The sequence below is a fragment of the Chelonia mydas genome, chromosome 12 (assembly GCF_015237465.2).
Source record: "Chelonia mydas isolate rCheMyd1 chromosome 12, rCheMyd1.pri.v2, whole genome shotgun sequence".
NCBI classification, from domain to species: Eukaryota; Metazoa; Chordata; order Testudines; family Cheloniidae; genus Chelonia; species Chelonia mydas.
Window position 1 is genome coordinate 9,060,496 of NC_051252.2, and position 22,491 is coordinate 9,082,986.

Here is a 22,491-nt window from a genome sequence, read left to right on the forward strand (position 1 = left end):
AAGTGTGAAAGATTTTGATCCAATTTTCAAGTGGATACTCCATTCATAATCTGTGATGTCTGAAGAATTTAATCAGATACTTAAGACTATTTTAAAAAGTCCGATTTAAGGTGGAGTTTTGAGTTTTTAAAATATATTTAGGTCGTCTTTCTTCTGTAAGTGAAAACCCTATTTAATTTTGTTAACACTTGCTTTTATGCAGCTAGTAGCATTTTTTACTATTTTCTGTCCACCTTGTTGTCATACACTATGGTGTTAATACTCACCGCAAAAGCTAAATTTTCTGGGAGTCAAATGTGCTAATTTGTTGTTGTCTAGATATAAATCCCATGTTAAACCAGAATCTGAACTGTGCACAGTAGATTTCACTCAGTTTTCAATGTAATATCATTAGGATTCTGTATTACCACCCCCTTAACTGTTACAGTGAGACCATTAAAAATATAGAATAATGATGTAGAAGAAACTTCATGTAGTATCTGGTAGAGCAGTGGATATCTTCTAATTTGTGTTAATAGATCTACTACCCATGATGACATGATTTGCCCTGTATTCAATGCCAACCTCTTGTGTGGGATATAGGCCTAAAGAGCAGTAGGAACAATGTACAGCTCCACTGTGGGAGGGAGGGAGGCAGGCCATGCAGGAGTACTCTGCACCTCTTGGACAGCAGAGCAGTGCTTCATGGCAGCAACATGGAGAGAGAGAGTTCACATGGGTCCAAGAACTACATCTATCCATTGCCCAGAACCCCAGGGTGAAGGGCATATAGCAGGTTATAGCCTCTGATAGAGCCCAGATGATGCAGTTGTGGCTGCAAAATAGAACTGACTCCTTCATGCCCGCTGTGGGTTGGGAAAGTAGGATTCTCCCCCACCACCCAACTCCACTTACTGTAGGTGCACTGTGCAAAGCCTGAATATTTACTTTGTATAGGGGGATTAGAATTCAGCCCCAATTGAATAAAGGATGGGTGCTGATGCGACTAATTACAAATCTGTTACAAGGTGGCTAATCCTAAAACATATCTTGTGGTATTTTTGGTCAGATCCCTTTAAAATCCAATATACAGACAGTTCATACTGTGAAACCTCACACAGGTTTTTATGAAGTGCTTTATGACTCAGTATATTTGCAATGCTAATTTAGTGATTGGCTGACTGAGTTACTGCCAAGAGTGAAATTCAGTTGGCTCTAACAACTCTAATTTGTCTGTTTCATATAAGCCTATATGATTTGGGTATTGACTCGTGCTCATTAACAAGATTAATCTAGATAACTGTGGGTACATGCATAAATTGTGTACACAAACTACACCTTTAATTAAAGAAAGACAAACTTTTGTCTTCAAGAAAAAACTGATAAAAGTGACTGGTTCTTCAAAAATTTTCACATGTTCAGCTTTAAGCATATGAATAGGCTGATACTCCAACTATTCACATAAGTCTTTGCAGGAATTGGGGTCCTAGTCAGTGACCTGTGAATAAACAAACTCTTTTAATTTTGCCCACTCTCAAACTATATGTAAAAATATATTAAATCAGAAGTTTAACTTATGGTACTGATTTTTATAAAAGTCAAATGGCATATGCATCTAATGGCTACAAACTTTTCAAAAGTAATTGAAATCAAGTTAAATACCACAAGTATCAACTACTAAAAAAGGAATGTGATATAAATATAATGTGAATGCAACATCAAATAAAGGTTCCGTAGAAATTAAACAGCCAAGTCAGAGCACTTAAAAACAAAGAATTAGATATAAGTGAGAGAAATAGTAGGTTAAGGATGGACTAGGTTGCCCCCTTTTGAGACAAATTCAGTTGATCATTTGTGACATGAGTTTGGTGGTCTCAAGTAGCTGTTGTCTGTGTTGCAAAATAATGCACATCTTGCACTGGGATAGGACTGCGAAGAACCTTGCACTGTGTCTTTTCTACGGTGATTTCCTGCTTTAGCTAGTGCCATCAATTTCTGACATTCATCAGAATTAAAATCACTAAATTATTTAAAGGGGAGAGGGGTATCCACCTTTACAAGCGATAAAGTGAAATGAAAGCTTTCTAGTTAACCACACTGTATATAATGCATCTTTGTACAGCTTTCCAAGGCATACAATGTATATGAAACTGCCTATACTGTCAAATAAAAACTCTCTAATGTGTTCATTGGCTATAATAATCTACTTTGTCACGTGACTAAAATTGCCACTCACTATTTGTGATTAATTCCAGATCAAATGTGCTCAATTGACTGAAGAAAACACTTTTCTTCTTAACTACTACCAGTCAAGACTCATGTAGGAGCTGAAAGTTGTTTCCATTCCCCCAGCCTGTGCATCGTTGCTAGCTTAAATATAATTAGCTGATTATGTGTGAACGGCAGTAGAATCTAGCTTGCTCTATTAAGGTGTATTGGAGCTGCAGGACTAACAATTAAAACATTTGTGACACACTCTGCTATGACTAAGGGTCTAAACTGCACAATACACCACAACTATTTGTTTATATTAGTTCCTAACTGTGCCATCAGTGTTAGCAGCATCAGAGGGGCTAATTATCTGTGGATAGCCATGAATTTGCAGGGCTCTACACTGGAGGCCGGACTGAGGCTCTGAGCCAGCCAGTCTGACCCCAGAGCCCAGTTGGAAAGAACTGGCAACTGTGGGGAGCTGCAGTGGACTCTGCCCTGGGTGGGGGTCCCAAGCAGCCCCCCACCCAGGGCAGGTGGAGGGACCCAGGCTCCCCACAGCTGCCAGCACGACTCTCCCCAACCCAGGTCTGGCCAGAGATGGGGGCAGCCAGGAACCGCAGCCGGCCATGGTAAGAGCCAGGCAGGCAGTTGTGTGGAGCTGCGGCAGACCGTCCACCTGCCCTGAGTGGGGCACGAGCAGCCCCCTGCCCAGGGAAGGTGGAGCGACCCACGCTCCCCACAGCTGCCAGGGGCAGTTGGGAGCCACAGCCCAGCCACGGTAAGAGCTGGGCAGGTAGCTGTGGGAGCCGTGGCAGACCCTCCACCTGCCCTGGGTGTGGGGCCGAAGCAGCCCCTGTCCCTGCCTCCCAGGCCCTTCACCCAGGGCAGGTGGAGGATCCGCGCCCCAGTTCCTCTACACTGCTCACCCGGTCTTACCCTCAGAGCCATGCACGGATACAAAATTTGTATCCGCATCCGCGCTGGTATCTGCAGAAATGGTCCCACGGATATCCACATCCACAGATCTAAAGCAGATACCCGTGTATTTGCAGGGCTCTACTCGTTGCCAGAAGTGGTCCTTCCAGCTCAGTTTTAAAGTATAGTGGCAACGGAGAAGCTTGCAGTGCTGTTTATCATATGCATCTGCAGGAGCCTTTGCTCTCCAGAAGTCAGAGGAGAACAATGCTGGTCTTATTTTGAATAGCCCTCCAGCCCCTGCCAGTTAAAGGTAAGATAGAAAATTTAATACGGCTGCCTCTCCTGGAAGACTAATTTTATTTGAAATTCCTAATGTCAGTCAAGCCACTCTAGAGCACCTGCTTCTTGAAAGTTAAGGAATGAATATAAGTGCATTTCCCCAAGGGACAGGACTGGATTTAACATTACAACCGGTAATGGAGGGAGGGATAGCTCAGTGGTTTGAGCATTGGCCTGCTAAACCCAGGGTTGTGAGTTAAATCCTAGAGGGGGCCATTTAGGGATGGGGGCAAAAATTGGGGATCGGTCCTGCTTTGAGCAGGGGGTTGGACTAGATGACCTGCTGAGGTCCCTTCCAACCCTGATGTTCTGTGACAGGAGCTCCCTCGTCTACTCGAGGACTTCGCTATTCTTTTCTCACACACGTTCTCTGGGCGTGTGCCCACATGGTCTCTTCGCGGGGAGGCCCCGTGAACCGTAACTTACAGGTCTACCTAACCCCAGTCACAGATGCCCCTCCAGCGCGCTGGGTGCCTTGACGTACCTGTAGCACCCCCACAGGCGTTACACCCCGCAAATCCCTCCCCCCCAGCACCAGCCGATCTCCTCTCAGGCCCCCCACAGCCTGGCGTCACTGGATCCTCCCACCCTGGGCGGCGTGAGCGTGGCGAACAGACCAGCTCCCGAGAGGACACGGGGGCAGCGGCCCTTGGCTGCCACGCGCCCACGTGACCCGCAGCCGCCCTGAAAGACCCGCCGAAGCCCTCTCCCGGCTTCTTCCGGTATCCCGCACCAAGCCTCGCGAGACTCCGGACGCAGAGGCAGACGCACAGCCCGGTTAAGGGCGCCGGAGTCTTGCGCATGCGCCTCTCCTCTTCTCCGCCCCCTTCGCCCCCGACGTTGAGCGTCGGGTCATGTTCCCAACTCTGCTGGCCGCCGTCTTCTCGCGAGACGTTGTTAGTAAACACCGCTCAAAATGGCGTGTGGAGGCCCTGGACTCGGCGCTTCGGGGGAGAGACGGTTAGAGGCGGCGAGGGGCGGTGCCGTAGGGAGGGTGTTGCGGTGGAGGCGGGAGCCTTGGCCCGCCTCGAGAGGCGGCGCGTCACCCGGGGCGTGGGGTGATGGAGCTCAACGTGGGTCGGCCCTGTGGGGAGCTATCGAGGGCTAGGAGAGAGCTATGGGGGTGCTGTGTGTGTGTGAGGAGGGGGTGACCCCAGTTCCAGCGGGGCCATGAGGGAACCATAGGGGGCATGTATGGGAACAGGGGGTCTCGCGTTAATGAGGTGAGGGACCTGCAGCGCAGCCCTAGCGGGGTGAAGAAGCTGCAGAGCTACTTGGTGGGGGCATGTAGGGTTGTTTTTAGGAGGGGGTTCTGGGGGGAGGGGCATACAGCTCTCAACGAGTCTGGAGTTGGTTTGGTTCCATTTCCCCAGCTCCTTATTCAAGGGCCCAAACTATTTAAAAAAATATCAGGGTAAGGTTAATTTTATAGAAATGTCATCAAATTAACATTGGGATAATCAGAATTAGTAATTAGCTAGTTAACAACAACTTGAATGCACATGACAAAATGCTTTGTGGGACACCCCAAGTGACGTGGTCCTGTGGCCAACAACGTCAGACTGTCATGAAGGAGGTGGGGCATGCCACCCCCCATCCCAAAGCTTTGTTCTTGTGCAGTATGCTGCCAAGTCGCTCCTTCACCCCACTTTTACAGTTAAGTGGTGCTTGAATACGGAGCTGGGTTTTGATTATGTGGGACAAATCAAATATTGGGCCACCCAAAGTGGCCCATCCCAGTGACCATCAGATGGTTCTCAAGGAGCTGGGATAAGTTGTATCCATAACAAAAGCTTCTTTTCTGAGGTAAACTCTCCCAAATATTGTACCTCTTTAGCTAAAGTATTTAACTAGTGTCGCAAATCCATTTGTAATGTTCTCACAGAAATTATACAGACAACTAGATATTAGGAAGTCTGTGATTACACATAAAGGTTCCTAAACAAACTGAGAACAGGAAAAATGGCTACACTTATCAAAATTTAAATAGAAAAAAGAAAAGGAGTACTTGTGGCACCTTAGAGACTAACCAGTTTATTTGAGCATGAGCTTTCGTGAGCTACAGCTCATTTCATCGGATGCATATGCATCTGATGAAGTGAGCTGTAGCTCACGAAAGCTCATGCTCAAATAAACTGGTTAGTCTCTAAGGTGCCACAAGTACTCCTTTTCTTTTTTCTTTTTACGAATACAGACTAACACGGCTGTTACTCTGAAACCTGTCAAAATTTAAATGTGTAAGACATTTGTTATGACTGTGTCCCAACATTTGTTATGACGAAGGCTACGTTTTAGTCATGGTATTTTTAGTAAAAGTCATGGACAGGTCATGGGCAGTAAACAAAAATTCATGGCCCGTGACCTGTAAGTACAACTTGGGCTGGGGGGCCACGGGTGCTCGGGGGGGGGATGATCTGTGGATGTTGCGGGTGCTTGGGGGGGTGGCCCCAGACCCCCGCTGGGGGTGGGGAAGGGTTGATGGGGCAGGCAGGCTCTCTGCACAGCTCCCCAGAAACATCCAGCATGTCCCTGCAGCTACTAGGGGGAGGGAAGGCTGAGGGCCCTCAGTGTGCTGCCCCGGCCACGAGCGCTGGCTCCACGGCTCCCATTAGCTGGGAACCACAGCCAATTGGAGCTGCGGGGGTGGTGCTCTCTGACTAGGAGCTGCAGAAACATGCTGGCCACTTCTGGGGAGCCCCCCATCCCTGCACCAAGGTAAGCGCCCTGTACCCCAACTCCCTGTTCCAGCCCTGAGCCCTCTTCCACACCCAAACTATTGCTGCTGGCCCAGGAGCTGCCTGGCTCAGGCATCCCCTGAGCCAGCCGCACCAGCTGCTGCAAAAGTCATGGAATCTATGACCTCCATGACAGACATGCAGTCTTAGTTATGACTAAGGAAGTGGAGATATTCCAACCACAAATGAAGAGTTCTCCCATTTCTAAAAAAATCAAAGTGTACCAAGCCACACTGCAACTGTACAAGTCTCAAAGCAACACTAAAGTCACTCACTAGTTCAACTAATTTTAGTGCATTACAATAGGGTAATATCCTTTTAAGAGAAATGAGATTCCTCTAGAGGTGCTCACTGCATTCTGCAAGCCATCAGAAACCAATCAGAACTGCAGCATGCATTCAGCTAATTTTTCTACGTTTGTACATAGTTAATACGCGAGGTTATTTGGGGGTCAAATGTGCCTATGCTTTTTCTTCATATTATTTTTGTGGTATATATCGCAGGACATCCCAGTACATACAAACAAATTGCTTCGTATGGCCCCCTCTGCCTAACTCTAGAGGGGAATGAAAAGCAGAAAGCAATACTACCTCTCTTGTTTGTTTCGTTACCTCTTTTAGCACAAGTAAAAGAGAGTAAATCGACAGATGTGTCTTGCTAATTTGCAGGTTCCACCACTGTAATTTCAAAGCAAACTGCATACTTCTCAGTGGTTCCCTCCCCTGCATCAGGCTCCCCCATGCTCGACTGTCAGGACTGGCTAGACTGCAGTGGAGTCAAAACATGTCCTGGCTCGCTGCCCAGCTGGATTCCCCTGGTCACCTGTGCCCTACACTCGTCCTCGTCCAGCTCCTCCTCACTGTTCACGGTGGGGATCTGTGACTCAGGCTTCTCCAAAATATCCATGGGGCTTTTGGAGGTGGTGGTGGTATCTCTGTAGAGGATGGCATGCAGCTCTTTGTAAAAGCAGCATATTTGTGGCTCCATACACAATTGATTGGCTCCATCGATTGTTGGCCTCCCTTGTCTGCCACAGCTTAGTTTTCACATAGCACTGCTGGTGGTCCCTCTTGTAGCCCTTCTCGTCTATGCCCCAAGCAATCTAATAATAGATGTCAGTGTTTTTATGGCTGGATCAGAGCTGTGCCTGCCTCTCGCCGCCCTCCCCCCAGACCCAGGAGATCCACACCTCCTGTGTTCCCAGAGCAGTGGGGGGCGGGGGAGATTATGGGATAGCTCCTGGAGGCCAATAACAATCAATGTAAGTAACACAGTGTCTACCTTACTACATTGACCTTGACTCTACGCCGCTTGGAGAGGTGGTGTTATAAAGTCAGCGTAGTGAGGCAGTTACATCAGCAGGAGCGAAATTTAAGTGTACATAACATCCACAGTTAGGTCAACGTAAGCTGCATTACATCGACCTAACCGTGTAGTGTGGACCAGGCCAAAGTAATATTATCAATGAATTAGAGTACATAAAATAAGCTTACTTAACATGTACAGTTTAGTTAGTTTAAATGTGCTACAGATAGCAAAATGGTGTAGTATAGGACAAAGTTTTAAACTTTGGTATTGGAAGTTATGCTACAAACGCACATTTATGCATGACAGTAAAAATGACCTGATTTTCAAAAGCTTCGACTGACTTAAATAAGATTTGTGTATTTGACAAGTTGAAGACTTTTAAATTTTGACCAAAATTTTCACTTAATTTTGTTAAAAGACGTATTTTTCGGTTTGTAAAGTGTGTATTTGTTTTTATAACATTTTCAAACTCATTATGGAGGAGCAACAATAGTCAGGTTATTAAATGCACATTTGTTTTAGGACAACACTGCATTTTACATAGCGCCTTCTAACTACAGCAGACCAGAAAATGGATTTTCCTTCACACAAAAAGAAGTTGAAGGTTTCATAATTTGGTTTCCTTCTGCATCTGGACAAAACCAAGATCTTTCCAAATATTTTGCAGAAAAATACAGAGAAAAAGAGAAACACAGGTACAGCCAATAATCTGGAGGTTAGGGTGTTATACCAATAAAATAAAAACCAGCAGGATCTTATTAAAGGGAAAAAGGCAAAATACCACATTTATTGTGAATACAGAAAGAATCATAGTAAGCAGTTAGTTACAGCTATAACATTCCATTCAATCTCATATTTATTCACACAGTCATTCATACACACACACACACACAGGTTCTGCAAGGTTGTTATCATAGTAAGCAGTTAGTTATAGTTATAACATTCCATTCAATCTCATATTTATTCACACATTCATTCATACACACACACACACACAGGTTCTGCAAAGTTGTTATCATAGTTACCAGCCTTAGAGTTGCTCATGCCAAGCCACTGGCCAGCTGGCCTGGACATGAGGAGGGAGCAGGGCCTTGTCAGATGCTCATCTGATGCTCCTGGAAGTTGGTTTGCAGAATCAGACCCCAAAGTTCTCACTTTTTAGAGTCTATTTTTATAGGAATTTCTTCCTATGCCAGTCTATGGGAATTGCTGCATCATGCTGTTGCTGAATCAATCAGCAGATGGCACATTCCTGACGGCTCCAAGATGTTATCTTGTTCTTTGATTCTCCCATTCTTGAGGCTGTTGGGTGGATTCCAGTCTGCCCTCCGGGGGTCCTCTGGTTATTTCCACTTGACGCCTTCTTCAGCCGATGGACACTGGATTCTTAGGCTGGCACCTCCCTGATCATTCAGTTATTATCCACACCAAGCATCCATCCACATACATCCTCTATCTCTATTTTAATCACAATTGTTAATACAACAAAAGGGCGGGGAGTCTCTGGGTGCTGTTTTTGTTGTTAGAGTATTGCTTTGAGTCTCTGTGAATTGCTTTGAGAACAGACTCTGTCTTAGAATGTACTAACACAATTAGCAGCTTGCAAGTTTCACACACAGAGGGAGAGAAACAGTACCAAAAACCAAGAGACCTCTTAATTAGTAATACCCTGGAATTTAAACTATGGGGAATCAAACTCATTTGTGATTTTAATACAGAACTTCTTTAATATGATCCAACAAGGGCGCTGAGGATGTGGGAGACCTAGGTTCAAGTCTCTTCTCTGTTTGGTTTTGAATAGGGACATGGACCTGGGTGAGCACAGAGTGAGTCTCTCTCTCTCTCTGTTTGGCCAATGGAATACAAATATTTATACAAAGTGGAACAGCTTCACAGGGGAGAGTCTGACTCTGAATTAGGGACTTGAACCTGGGTCTCCCACACCCCAGGCAAGTGCCCAAACCACCCAACTGCATACAAATGAAAGTCTGTCTTTGAAAAATTATCTGTAAATTACTATCATTGATGCTTGGTAGAGGGACATTATATAATGTGAGAATATATATCTATCGAACACTATGTAGTGTTGTTTCATTTTCTTTTTGAGGGAAATCTGAACTACAACATGTAGAGTACTGTGTTGTACTAAAGAAATAGGAGAGGTGGGAAGTCGCCGTATCTCCTTCCCTTCCATAGCAATCCCACACACTCCTTCCTGTAAATTTCTGAAACTGTGTAAGCTATCATAATTTCCCTGCATTCCCGTTGCTGTTAAATGCCTCACTCATTGTAAGTAGCCTTTGCAGCACTTCATCTCTATTTTGAAATAGTTCAACCTCAGGTTTTACTGCCTGATATTTTTTAATTATCATATTAATGATGTACAGTAGATTATCCCTTGGGCATGTGTTGGTGAATATCACCTTGCCTTTCTTCAGTTTGGCCACACCACTCTGTTGAGGACTGGACAACCAATGTTTTGGTTTATACAGCTGCCCTTGAGGAGCCTTAAAATATTTGTCTCAGTTCTTGGGTGTTGAATGTGGACATTTATTTCAGGTCTCAACTTCAGTGTGAGGCTTTGGAATATCTAAATCAGCAACAACATCAGCTACTTTCTTCTTGGGGACTTCTCCTTCCTGTTACAGTTATGCAAGATGCCTATAGCAGTTGCACATAGTTTACCTTTAATTGTGTCTTTCATAATTTCCACAAACTCTGGAGCTCTTCAAGGAGTTTGTCATTCAGACCTTGTTTTTTCACTATTCTGAACCAGTTTTCAACAGTGGTATTACTGTCCCTTGTTAGTGGTCATTTTATTGCATATAGCACATTGCCAATCCATAATGGTCATATTGAGACATACTTGAACAGTGTTTCCTGAAATTCAGTACCCTAATGTGTGGCTGGAGGAGAATTTACATTCTCCTGATCATCTTTTTCGAGACTAGGTGATGGAATCAATTTAACAAAAGTTGAATTGTGCAAGTTGCTCCCTCATTACACTCAATCACTATTTCAGGATCAAATCCAAGAATGTTTTAAGTGAAGAATATCTGTTTTTTCTGTACACATTGTGCTACCTCTTTTAGTGCACTGTCTAGTAAAATATGCTGTACTGAAAATTATGCTGAGTCTGCTAATCATTTCACTACATTCATGCATTGTTTTCCCATTTTACAGAATGCAGAAGCATACAAGAAATCAGTGGAAATCTTTCACTTTAGCTAAATGTCCACATATTATTATTATTTTAATCATATGCACTACGCAAATGTGTAATATTGTAAAATCAGCTTGCCCTCTCCCAGTACATACTTAAAACAAGCATTGAGATAACTTGTAGGAGTTATCTTGCTGATAACCTCTGTAATAGCATGAATTAAAGCCCAACCAAAGTCATAGTCGGCTTTTTGTTCTCTCAGCTGATGACCAGTTACTCTTAGTATGTGGAGAAAGTAAGGCCAGCTAACGTGAAATGTTTGCTTTGTTCAGCTGTTAGCATCTCCGCTAACCGTAGTTAAGGTTATGTTTAGTCACAGGTATTTTTAGTAAAAGTCATGGACGGGTCACGGGTAGTAAACAAAAATGCACAGGCTGTGACCCATCCATGACTTGTACTATACCCCTGAGTAAAGATTGGGAGTGCTGCGGTTGCTGGTGGGGGGTCTGGGAAGCGCCGCAGGTGCGAGCAAACTGGAATCCCCGCTGGTGCTGGGGCAGAGGGTTGGCGGGGCGGGCAGGCTCCCGCCCTGGCTTCTCGGATAGCAGTGACATGTCCCTCCCTAAGCCCCTAGCTCCGAATGCTGCCAGCTCTGTAACTCCCATTGGCCAACAACAGTGGCCAATGGGAGCTGCGGGGGCAGTGCCTGTGGATAGAGGCAGCGCTAGGAGCTGAGGGAGGGACATGTCCCGGGAGCTCCCTCAAGGTAAGCGCTGCCCCTCCCATGCCCCAATCCCCAGCCCTGACCCCCGAGTCCCCCACCCAAATTCCTCCTATTGCTGCGGGGGCGGGCAGTGACCTGAGAATGCCCCAGCAGTGGCTGGTGCGACTGGCCCAGGGGCTGCCTGAGCTCATTGGGCAGCCCCTGAAGCAGCTGCACTAGCCGCTGCAGAAGTCACGGAAAGTCACGGAATCAAACTCACAGCCTTAACCTGTAACATCGAGGTGTAAGTTACATACACCCACTCTCTGAAAATCCAATACTAGGTACAGCTGAGCTTTCATGTACATATGCTTTTTGAAAGGTGAAATAGCAATGTACTGCAAATACAAATGGGCTATATTACATGATATTATTTCAGAGGCATCTTGTTTTGCCTGGGTGTTACTGCAGTCTGGTAGATGTTGCAGTCAGTTCTTCCTTCAAGGCTACCTTCACTTGGGGTGACCAAGACTTATCTTGTCACATATAGTCAGTCAAAACCCAACTCCGTATTTGATTATTTAATTGATAAATAATTATTAATTTAAAATTTTATCAAATTAATTAGATGAAATTTCCAAAGAATTAATCAGACATTGATATATTTTTAAATAATTTTGTTATTTGAATGTGGTAATGGGAACCCATGAATAAGGAGATGGTATGGTGAATAAGGAACTGGAAATAATGAACTATCTTCAGCCTCTTGGTTCTCATGAGTGCTGAATGGCTCATTTGCAGTAAGGATGGGGTGGGTCTCTGTCCTCTTGCTTTGTGTGTCATCTGGTGCTCCCTGCATTGAGTGCCACAGGTATTTCTGGACTGCATTTTTGATGAACTGCTATACTATTAAACTACTTTTTTATTGGAAACCTCAGTAGATTCCTGTTGCCATGTTCTGCTCGATCTGTTAAGATATGATGCAGCTGTGCTATTTGTACCAGATGAAGACTGTTATCCTGAGCTGTGATACTCGCCTGGAGCAGGACAAATTGCATTGCCAGCATGGAGTTGTCGTAGCTTGTCACTTACTGTGCTGTATTTTAACTCGACTCAGATCAAAAATTTTGGATGTTGGGTGTCCTGAAATGACTTGCTTCTCACTACCTCTGGTTGGGACGGCAGAGCTGTCCATCCAAGATTTCCTATTACTTCATCCCTAAATCCAAGTGAAGTATTTAAAATGTCAGTGTAGCATTTAGGATTTTAGCTGCTTTTAAAGTGAGTTTTCTGAATAACAAATTCATACTAATGTATTGTATATTATAGTGCCTAGCTGGCCTAGATTCAGAAGAAAAGCATTTTCACAGAGTCCCTGTTACACTGAAATCCCCCCAGTGATACTGTCTACTAAATTATTGTCATTTGGAATTATAACACACCTTCACTCAGGAAAAACAAGCAAATACCTCGAAGTAATAATTCCTTTAGGGGACTCTTGACAGACAAATGCCATAAAAATTCCACTCAAAAGTATAAGCCAAGGTCTGCTCTTGCATAAGAATGGACAACATGAAGCTGGATTTATCATCACTACATTCCTTTAGCCTCAATTTCCATCAAACATAATGTCTGATGTGAAATTTGACTGTGCCTTCAACTCAGTATGTGCAAAATCCTGTTGATAAAACAAAAATATCTTATTTTATATCTTCATATTATCCTTTCCATAACACTTCTCAATTTAATACATGTTATACTATCATTACTAGGTGCTACAGTAATACACATAATAATATAAATATTATGTAATAATAATGTTAGATGATAGTGCCCATAAGTCTCAGTCAGGATTGGGTCCCATTGTGTTTAGTGTTGTACAAAAATGAATGATGAGACAATTGTTAATAAGTACATACAAAACATATCCTATAATGACTTTGTCAGCAGCTTTGAAAACTACAAAAATGAAAGAAATTAAAATTAAAAATCAAGGGAAGCATAATTTAGAATTAAATGGTTTCTCTCCAATAATAATTGCTGAATGTCAGTTATTGTTGTAATATACGTTTTTGTATGTTTGACAAATCTAATTATTTTTGTTGGTGGGTTTGTTTATTTTACAGGTTGGATTGCAAAAAACTTGCTTAATTCTACCTTGGGCTTACCTTTCCCATCATAAAATGGAGTACAGGACTCAGCTATCACATTCTGAGTGAGAGAATCCTTTAATCCAAAATGGAGAAAAAACGTAGAAAGAAATAAGCCTGTTTACTAGGCTTAACCTCAAAAAACCATGAAATCTAGATTTTTGCTTAACTTGGACAAAACTTTGAGACTATCCAGTTGAACAGCACAGCAAAGGCAACATTTATTGATACAAAATTGAACTAATTTATAAAGCGAAAACGTGTCATTTGAATATATGGAATTTTTGGAATGAAATCATATTCTCTTATGACCATGAAGTTTGCAAACATCTGGTTGATCCTGATTGTAATTTTACTCTGCGGCAAAAAACACCTGGGTACAAGACTAGGAAATTCCTCTCATGAGGCCCACCTATGTCCTGGGTGCTCTCGTCTTACTTTGAAAGTGGAATTCTCGTCGACAGTAGTAGAACATGGTAATAAAGAATCCAGTTTTTTAAAATGTGTTTAAAGCTTAGATACATGCTGAAGATGATTTATGTATTATTTGTGTTAACATAGTGTTCAAAGACCTCAATCAGATATGGGGTCCTGTTGTGCAAAGTCCTTTACAGTCATATAGGAAGACCCCGTCCCCTTCCCCTTCAGTTACAGTCTAACTGAAAACAAGATACATAAAGAAAGCATGACAAATAATAGGAGCGGGTGGGAGTAGAAGACAAGATAATGGTAAAAATATCATGGGATTATGTAGGCTAAAAATATGCACAATATGATGGTTCCAAATAGTTAAAAAGGGTTTTTTTTGGAGAGGACGGGTTTGTCTCTGACATCATCATTAGTTGGCTTATTTTTAATACACATCAAAATGCAGATATAAAGTCAATTTAAATATTTTTTTCTGGATGTTTTACAAATTCTACAGCAAAAAAGCCATATAAAACAAAGTGTTCACTATTTTATTTTTTTGTGACAGTTTCTGAACTAACCTATGTATGAGGATTTCCAAACAGTCTGGGCGTATTTAGACAAATATGGTATCTTCCATTAAAATTAACGTGTTTTAAAACCCCTAGACTATTTTGAAAATCATAACCTATATAAATCATAAATCCAAGTTACCATAATATTCTTAATAATGGAATCATAATATTTTCATTTGGGAGATTGAGACATTTGTTTTGATAATAAGGAGGAAGATTCAGATCTCGGTGGTGGTATAGATGTGCCTATTGTAATGTCTGGTTGAAATGTAATTTCTAATGTGTGGTATTCTGCTTGCAGAATATATTGTGGCTTTCAATGGATACTTTACAGCTAAAGCTAGAAGTAAATTTATTTCAAGCGCACTGAAGAACAGTGATATAGAGAACTGGAGGATTGTACCTCGCAACAACCCAGCCAGTGACTACCCTAGTGATTTTGAGGTGATCCAGATCAAAGAGAAACAGAAGGATGGAGTACTGACACTAGAAGACCACCCAAACATCAAACGAGTAACCCCCCAGCGGAAAGTATTTCGCTCTCTCAAGTATTCAGAGCGTAAGTAAAGTCATCCTTCAAAAGAGCTGTTCCTAATCTCTGGTGGCACTAAATTCATTTTTAAAAAATCTGTAAGCTTTATTCCAGTCCCACAAAACTAGTGTTATTACTCCTGGCGGAATTCTGCGTCACTGCGGACTGCAGAATTCCCTTTTGCCCTGCAGAATTTATGGCTGCCACTCGGGGCTGCTGGACTTGCAGATCCCAGCTTGCAGTGAGCAGAGCATCCAGCCTGGCAGGGCTGGAGGCTGCACACTCTTTGATCCTCATTCTCCTGGGGACAGGAGAGGGCCTGGGAGACCTAGCCAGCTCTGGCAGAGGATGAGGAAGGGCAGGGCTGCACCACACCATGTCCCCGGCGGGACAATAAAGAAGCTGGGTGGAGTAAAGGCCCTGGGGGTGCTGGTGTCTGTGCCGGGGGCTGCCCTGCAGCTGGGCTCTGTGGGGAGGTGTGTGTGTGGGTGTCTGGGCCAGGGAGGTGCTCCGTGGCTCTGCTCTGGGGGAAGAGGGTATGGGTGTCTGGGCTGGGGGAGTGCCTGCAGCTGGGCTCTGTGGGGATGGGAGTACAGGTATCTGGGCTCTGAGGGCCCCACAGCTCCCTCCAGCAACCCCCACCTGGAACTGGGTTGTAGTAGGGGTTTCTTTAACTCTCTACTCCTGGGGAAATCTTTTTTGCTGTTGTCTGTATTGTTGACATACTTGTTGACAGGTATTTTGAAATAAATTACCAAAATGATTGAAACTGAAGAGATTATATTGTGTTATTTTGACAAATAAAATATGCAGAATTTTGCAGAATTTCAAAATATTGTGTGCAGAATTTTTAATTTTTTGGCATAACATTTTTAATTTTTTGGTGCAGAATTCCCCCAGGAGTATGTTATACAAATGAGAATGCAGTGATTTCTGGACATTATGATTTATTTCTGATAAAGGCTCGTCCCATTAATTGTGAAACTATCTCTGTTTTAGAATACCTATTCTGAGGTGTGATCAAGGATTCAAGTTGGTTTAAAGGCTGTATTTTCTGTAGTGACATAACACAGTATATTATAGATTCAATCTACTAGGGATTTAATGGGCAAAATTCCCACTGACTTCAGTGGGGTCAGGATTTTACCTACTGACTTCAGTTAATCTATTCACATGCTTAAGTTAAATGTGTGTAATATATTCAGTATAGGAGCTGTAGTAATTAGCTTTTAGAATGGAGCTTTTGTATTTAGAGGCTATATTAAGGATTTAAATAAAATTTAGGTTAGACAAATGTCTGAAAAGTGAAAATTTTTCTATCTAAAATTTTTGTTCACAGTAGGGCTAAAGTGTACTAATAACTTGTTCATATATTTCATAGTATAGAAAATAAAATGTTTTGCACTTTTCTTCTCTCCATCCAATTCCTATCTAGCTGATCCTACATTGCCGTGCAATGAAACCAGATGGACTCAAAAATGGCAGTCATCTCGTCCTCTGAGAAGAGCAAGCCTATCGTTAGGCTCTGGATTTTGGCATGCAACAGGCAGGCATTCAAGCAGGCGTTTACTGAGAGCTATACCACGGCAAGTTGCTCAAACCCTGCAGGCAGATGTGCTCTGGCAGATGGGTTATACAGGTATGCTTTTTTCTGTTGGTTTGGGTGGTGGTGAAGTACTGGAATGCGTTACCTAGGGAGGTGGTGGAATCTCCTTCCTTTGCGGTTTTTAAGGTCAGGCTTGACAAAGCCCTGGATGGGATGATTTAGTTGGGGAATGGCCCTGCTTTGAGCAGGGGATTGGACTAGATGACCCTGATATTCTATGAACTGCCTGGCTAGAAAACAAAAAAAAATGGAGTGTCTCTGAGACAAGTGAGAAAAAAATACTCATGTAGTAATAAGGAGACACAACCAGCTCCCTTTTTATATTTATTAATCCATTATAGATGGATCTGAATTCTCTAGAGAATGAGGCCAGGTCTACATTAGGAACGCTTGCACTTTTGCTGGCATAGCTTATTCCAGCCCCCCCGGAGCAAAATAAGCTATACCAGCAAAAGTGCAGTTTTACTGGTATAACTGTCTATACTAGGGGCTTTGCCAGCAGAGCCATGATGGTCACTGTTCACACCTCTCCCCACCCGTAACCAGTATATGGTTGGTTATGCAGTATGCTAGCAAAAGTTTGTAGTGCAGACCTGGCCTGAGAGGTACTTAGTTTTGTGATACATTTATTGAACATTGTTGACTTGATGGAAAGCACTACATACTGTTCGAATTTGTGCAGACCTGACTCGATGTAGCTTTTCTTTAGCTGAAAAATAAAATCAGTTATTTTTAAACGATTAATTTAGCAAGAGAACACACAGCCCAAATTTTTCCCACAGCTCCAAATTCTTCCTTCCACCCATGTCATCTCCTTTTTTCTGTCCCCCTACACCCGACTTCTCAACATGCTTGCTCCTTCCTTCCCAGCTTCCCTGCTACGTTAAACTTTAAGATGTTGATATATATCAACTTTTAAAAGCTTGATGTGGTAGGGGGAGATGGTGACGAGCAAGTTGTGACATGTAAGGTAGAGAGCATGTCTCTGTGTTAGTGGTAGTTGGGGCTGGGGGATGTGGGAAAGGAATTCAGCTGTGGAAGGTGTAGGGGACATTGAGTTTCTGTAGTGAACTAAGGAGGATAACAAATACCAATGTTGATAGCTATGTCAGTAATTGTCAACACTGAAATACCAATACAGTCACTAAAAAAAATCAAGGAAATCACAAGTTAAGGCATGCAAATGAAGGTTACCTTAAACACCCAAACTTTACGCTACTCAAATGTTCTCACAGTACATCCGCACAATAGGCTGCCTTGCAGTTCCATCATCTAGCCAACTGTAATTCAAACACAAAATTTTCTCCACATTGCATTCAAAATGCACAACCCTTATTCCAGTCTCACAGGTTTTCATGTGGAAATAACATTAGAGACTTTACTATACATCTGCAAAATATATTGTACTTTAGCTGTTGCTGTAGAGATCCATGGCTGGACTTTGGATGTAATATAGAGCAGGGGTTGTCAACTTTTTTCTTTCTGAGCCCCCCAATAAAAACTCCACAACCTACCAGTGTCACAAAAACTGTAAAGCCAGGGCCAGCATTAGGGGTTAGCAAGTGGGGCAATTGCCAGGGGCCCCCGGGAAGCTACATTGATCAGGCTTCAGCTTCAGCCCCAGGTGGTGGGGCTCTGGGCTTTGGCCCCATGCAATGGGGCTTTGGCTTTCTGCCCTGGGTCCCAATGATTCTAATGCTGGCCCTGCTTTACAGACCCCATGAAACCTGCTCGTGGCCCCCAAGAGCACCCCGGACCCCTGGTTGAGAACCACTGATACAGAGGATTTTGTAGGTGCTCTGGATGTAATGTAGAGGTATTTTGTGTGGGCATTGCGGTTGGTTCTATGCTGGAAGTTTAAGGAAGTTTTTTGTGGAGGTACTTTCTCATAATACAGTAAAAGCTTTTTTTAACCGGCATGCTAGGGGAACGGGGGTGCCAGTAAATTAAAAATGCCAGTTAACTCAGAGGGAGAGGTTTGGGGTCCGGGGCACGGGCTCTAGGAGGGAGTTTGGGTCCGGGAGAGGGCTCGGGGTGTCGGATGTGGGGAGGGGAGGGGTCACTCACCTCCAGCAGCTCCTGCAAGCGGCTCCCTGGCCCTGTTGCTCCTGGCGGAGGTGCGGCCAGGCGGCTGTGCAAGCAGGCACGCTACCTCTGTCTGATGGCGCCACCCCCTGCAGCTCCCATTGGCTGCAGTTCCTGGCCAATGGGCTGGGAGCTGCAGAGTCAGCGCTCGGGGATGGGGGACAGAGGCAGTGTGCCTACAGAGCTGCCTGGCCATGCCTCTGCCAGCAACAGCAGGGACGGGGAGCTGCTTTCGGGGAGCTGCCGGAGGTGAGTGCCCCCCGACCCCCAATCTGGTGCCCCAAGCCCCGTCCCAGACCCAAACTCCCTCCCAGAGTGCACCCCGCAGCCCCTCCCACATCCCAGCCCCCTGCCGGTCCTGCATCAATGGCACTATAAACCGGACTTTTAGTGAGGATCAGAAATGCTGGTTTATGGAACTTGCTGGTTGGTGAAGTGTCGGATGAAAGAGCTTTTACTGCACATACGTGCATGTAAGAAAAGTTAAGGTTGCACAGGCAACTATATTCTGTATTTCCTGACCTTTCAAGTGTTTCACTTTGTAAACTTAATATTCTTTTAAAGTAGTTCTTTAGAAAAATATACTAAATCATTTTTGTTGAAAAACCAAGATATAAGTGTAATTTTCAATTATACTTGTATGTAGGTAAAAGTGAAAAGGAGATCAATTTGTTGATCTACTTACCTTGATCCAAGTCCCTCATGGGGTCAAAATCAGCTTTACTTTTTTCCCCCCAGACTCCGTTAAATTAGTTTCTGCCTTTATGAAACTGAAAGGAACTAATGCTCTTTAAGTGAATTTCTAGAGTGAACTAGGACTTTTGGTTTTGGAAGACATGAAATGTGTAGACACGCAGTGCATTAAGCACACAGGAGACTCCTTTTATGTTCCAGAATAAACTGATACAAATGCTAAATCAAGGAAATACATTTGTATACCAATCCTCTTTTATGGAAATAGGTGCTGGTGTAAGAGTAGCTGTCTTTGATACTGGATTGAGTGAAAAACATCCACATTTCAAAAACGTAAAAGAAAGAACAAACTGGACTAATGAGAGAACCTTGGATGATGGTAGGTTTAATATATAGCATTGCTGAAACTATAGATTATGTATTTTACATCATGTGTTGCATCCTGGATTATGCAGTAAAATTGTTTGAGATTAGAATTACATATCTTCCCAGGTAATGGACCTAATTCTGCAATGTGTTGAGTGCTCTGAACTCTCACAAAATTCACTGGATGGCTCAGCACCTCCCAGGGTTTTGTGTTGTTTCTGCTGAGTCCTATGCCATATTTCTTCAAGAATTTTAAGAAAGGGCTAGGGGACCAAATGTTATGCAAGCAGAAATGCAATGTAGAAATACCTGGGGGTGAGGCAACTCCCAAGCATTTTTTTTTCTTGCCCCCCTCCACCCCCCCCCTTTTTTTTTTTATTTTAGTGCGTTAATTTTTTCCAGTTATCAGGGATAATATTTTGATTCATTTTCAGGTAATCTAGTGAGTTATCACAGTTTTGGCAGCTCTCCTTGAAACATTAGTAATCCACATAATTTTTCAGTGGAAAAGTAAAATTGTGGCACCAGCATAAACTCTGCAGATCCATGCCAATATTCTGCATTTCTTTTTATCTGCCTTTGTATGATTGTCTCTCGTCTTCTTGTATTTGCCCCATCTTATACACCAGTGCTACAGATATGCAAATACTTAACTTCATGAACCATTTTTTATTCAGAATGGTATTTTGATTTCAAATTTGGACAATTAAAAAAACAAAAGCAAAACCACACATGCACAAAGGTTGAAAAACACCCGAAACAGCCGAATCAAAACACTTGGGGAAAAAGGTGTTGTTTAGAGTTGACCAAAATATTTAACAAGTAAACTTGAGGGATAGAAAATATTTCCTGTCTATAGGATATCCTTTTCCCTCTGTTTCTGCACATCATATATTTAATGGGTGAGATTTTTTCCCCACTAAAATCAGTAGGAAAACCTGGCTTCAGTGAGGTCAGGATTTCACCCCACATATATGCAGTTTCAATTGTAGAAATTCTTGTTGGTAGGAATCACTTAACATCTATTGCAAAGGATTTTAGATCAAAGTGAAACAAGTTCTCAACTTGGACCAACATTTCTGTTGCTTTTTAAATAAACTTAAATGTTCCTAAGGATGAAAGAGAGAAGCAATTGAATATGCATACAAAATGTCTGGATTTTTAAAATTTTTACAGTGAAATGGTTTGGCTTCTAACATTTTATTTTATTAATTTTATACTACTACTAATTTGCAACAGGTCTGGGCCATGGGACGTTTGTGGCTGGTGTTATAGCCAGCATGCGGGAATGCCAGGGATTTGCTCCAAATGCAGAGCTGCACATTTTTAGGGTCTTCACAAATAATCAGGTAGATATCGTAAATGTTTTATTTTAATTCAGACCTTTCTGGAATAACACATTATTAACCCTTAAATTACAAATACTATTAATTCCCGTGAACTTTAAAGTATTTCCTTTTGTAAAGAGAAAGAGTTTGTTTTTTTAACAGAATTATGTACATTTACACAGATTTTAGAATTGCCTCCTGGAGTTTATTTTCAAATAAGAATTTGGTATTACAATCAACTTCATGCGGGGCCACTACCTCTTACTTTTAGTGTTATTTTAATGAAGGATTAAAAAAAATCAAATTAACTTTTTATTTTAAATACCAAAGAAAAAACAAAATAGTTTTTTTTTGTTTCAGCACTCTACTTTTGTTTGTTTCCTACCCTTAAATTTCTATTTCTTTTAATACCTAGCTTTATTTTGTTACATTCTCATTTGATTTCTAAATGGTTGCTTTTGTTGTGCTTTAATAAACAGGTCTCCTATACATCTTGGTTTCTGGATGCCTTTAACTATGCCATCTTAAAGAAGATAGATGTATTAAACCTTAGTATTGGTGGTCCAGACTTTATGGATCATCCTTTTGTTGACAAGGTAAGTGCAAAAACTATGAACATATATATTTAGCATGGTCACCTCATGGGTCCCAATTCTGAAATGTGTTCTGTGTGGGCAGACCTTTATGACTGTGCAGAGTTCCATTGGCATCAGTGAAGTTCTACACAGATTCAGGCATCTGTCCTTGCAGAGCAGCTTAAAAGATCAGTGCTTTACTGACCGCTATTTTTATTAGAATGATTTCTATTAAAAAAATAGAATAGTATACAGACTGATGGGTAACGTTTTTAAAGTGCTAGGTGGTGAAGTTTTAGTAGTGTGACTCTCACCAACTTAAATGGCAAGTTGTTGGCTAAAATCCATTGCTGCTTTTGAAAAATTTACCCCTGAATGGTCTGTTAATTTTGTAATCAGAAACCATTTATCAGAAGTTCAATTGCAAATTTTATATGAGGAAACTTGATTTAATTAGAAGTCGAGTTAATAGGCTGGAATATGTGACTACAAGTCTTTTTCAAAGTAAGTCAGCATTGAAAAGTAACTTTTTAAAATTAGCAGTTACATTTTTCTTTAAAAATTGTTAAGCCCACATTCATCTGTAGTAAAAACTGCAGAACTGTACCTGAATTATGAAGAAATATGACTTAGACTGACAGCCATAGGAACCAATCTTTCAAAAGCACTAAATTCATTACAATGTTTTAAAAGAACCAAAAACTAAAAACCTGCTTTGGAAAGGGCTAAGTAGGTAGCTTGGCACATGAAAATAATTTGTACTGTTCTAAACACTCTCTAAATTATCCTAATTTAGTTTAATTTGACAATCAAA

The 22,491-nt window shown here is 42.4% G+C and overlaps 1 protein-coding gene across 6 annotated transcripts in view; it reads left to right on the forward strand.

The window, feature by feature from the left end:
* The first annotated feature begins 4,263 nt into the window (after positions 1–4,263).
* Positions 4,264–22,491, forward strand: part of MBTPS1 (membrane bound transcription factor peptidase, site 1) — a 45,174-nt gene continuing 26,946 nt past the window's right edge. For 2 of the 6 annotated variants that reach the window (XM_037877450.2, XM_007053975.4), the window contains exons 1-7: positions 4,264–4,410; positions 13,486–13,985; positions 14,794–15,051; positions 16,460–16,663; positions 19,677–19,787; positions 21,014–21,123; positions 21,582–21,698. In XM_037877450.2, coding sequence (XP_037733378.1) covers positions 13,799–13,985; positions 14,794–15,051; positions 16,460–16,663; positions 19,677–19,787; positions 21,014–21,123; positions 21,582–21,698 — 987 coding nt within the window. In that variant the 5' untranslated portion in view covers positions 4,264–4,410; positions 13,486–13,798. Of the gene's footprint in view, positions 5,257–12,297; positions 12,605–13,485; positions 13,986–14,793; positions 15,052–16,459; positions 16,664–19,676; positions 19,788–21,013; positions 21,124–21,581; positions 21,699–22,491 lie in introns of all 6 variants that reach the window. The other 4 variants (XM_043526520.1, XM_037877451.2, XM_043526519.1 and 1 more) reach the window with 4 other exon arrangements.